Here is a 1,125-nt window from a genome sequence, read left to right as displayed (position 1 = left end):
TATTTGTTGAAACAGCTGGGGTGGGAAATCAAGGAATTCTTGTGTGCCCCTTTCCAGACTCAATATCTGATCTTTTCCATTTATGAGGCAGCATCAGCTGATGATGCAGCTTATGGAAGAGGACTCTGGGAAATGGATATAGCAGCTCAGAACAGAAAGATAGGAAGTTACTGCTAAGTTATTATCTCTTTCCCTGCAGGGATGGATAACCAGACAGAGGTGAGGAAGTTCATCCTCCTTGGCCTGAGCAATGTTCAAGGGCTGCAGAAATTCCTGTTCATGCTCTTCTTACTGCTCTACGTGTCTACCCTGCTGGGGAATATGGCAATCATGATTGTAGTGGCATGTGAACCCCGGCTACACACCCCCATGTACTTTTTCCTCTGCAACCTCTCCTGCCTAGATATTTTCTTCTCCACAGTTACCGTGCCCAAGATGCTGGCTGGGTTCCTCTCGGGGCACCAGGGCATTTCTTACACTGGCTGCCTAAGCCAGCTCCACTTTTTCTACTTCGTGGGAAGCAGTGAAGCTTTACTTCTGGCTGTCATGGCCTATGACCGCTTTGTGGCCATCTGCAACCCCCTGCGCTACACCCTGATCATGAGGCCACGGGCCTGCCTGCTGCTGGCTGCAGCTGCTTGGACTATTGGCTTCCTTCATGCTCTGATGCACGCAGTCATGACCTCCCGGCTCCATTTCTGTGGCCCCAACCACATCCACCACTTCTTCTGCGAAATTAAGCCCCTGGTGAGACTGGCCTGCAATAACAGCCAGCTCAACCTGAGCCTTCTCAACATCATCACAGGGAGTATTGCAACAGGCCCCTTTGTCTTCACACTCTTTTCTTACCTATACATTTTTTCCTTCCTCCGACTGAAAGTCCAGTCCAAGGAGGGAAGGAGGAAAGCCTTCTCCACTTGCATCTCCCATCTCACAGTAGTGGCTTTACTCTATGTCCCTGTTATTTTTAACTATGTGCCACCTTCCTCAGGGAATTCACCCAGCTGGACAATGATAGCCACGCTTATGTATAATGTTGTCACGCCAGTCCTCAATCCTTTGATCTACACCCTGAGGAATGTGGAGGTGAAACACGCCCTAAAGAGAAGACTTTTCTCCAGAGAG

The 1,125-nt window shown here is 49.4% G+C and overlaps 1 protein-coding gene across 1 annotated transcript; it reads left to right on the top strand.

The window, feature by feature from the left end:
* Window positions 1-201: 201 nt before the first annotated feature.
* LOC136996419 (olfactory receptor 12D1-like) lies at window positions 202-1,125 on the top strand (the record flags this gene model as incomplete). The annotated part of the gene is made up of 1 exon (XM_067317343.1): window positions 202-1,125. A coding segment is annotated over exon 1 (924 nt), but the record flags the coding sequence as incomplete, so codon positions are not given.

This window comes from Apteryx mantelli, unplaced genomic scaffold (genome assembly GCF_036417845.1).
Source record: "Apteryx mantelli isolate bAptMan1 unplaced genomic scaffold, bAptMan1.hap1 HAP1_SCAFFOLD_39, whole genome shotgun sequence".
Taxonomy (NCBI): Eukaryota; Metazoa; Chordata; class Aves; order Apterygiformes; family Apterygidae; genus Apteryx; species Apteryx mantelli.
This window is presented reverse-complemented; position numbering and strand designations above follow the sequence as displayed.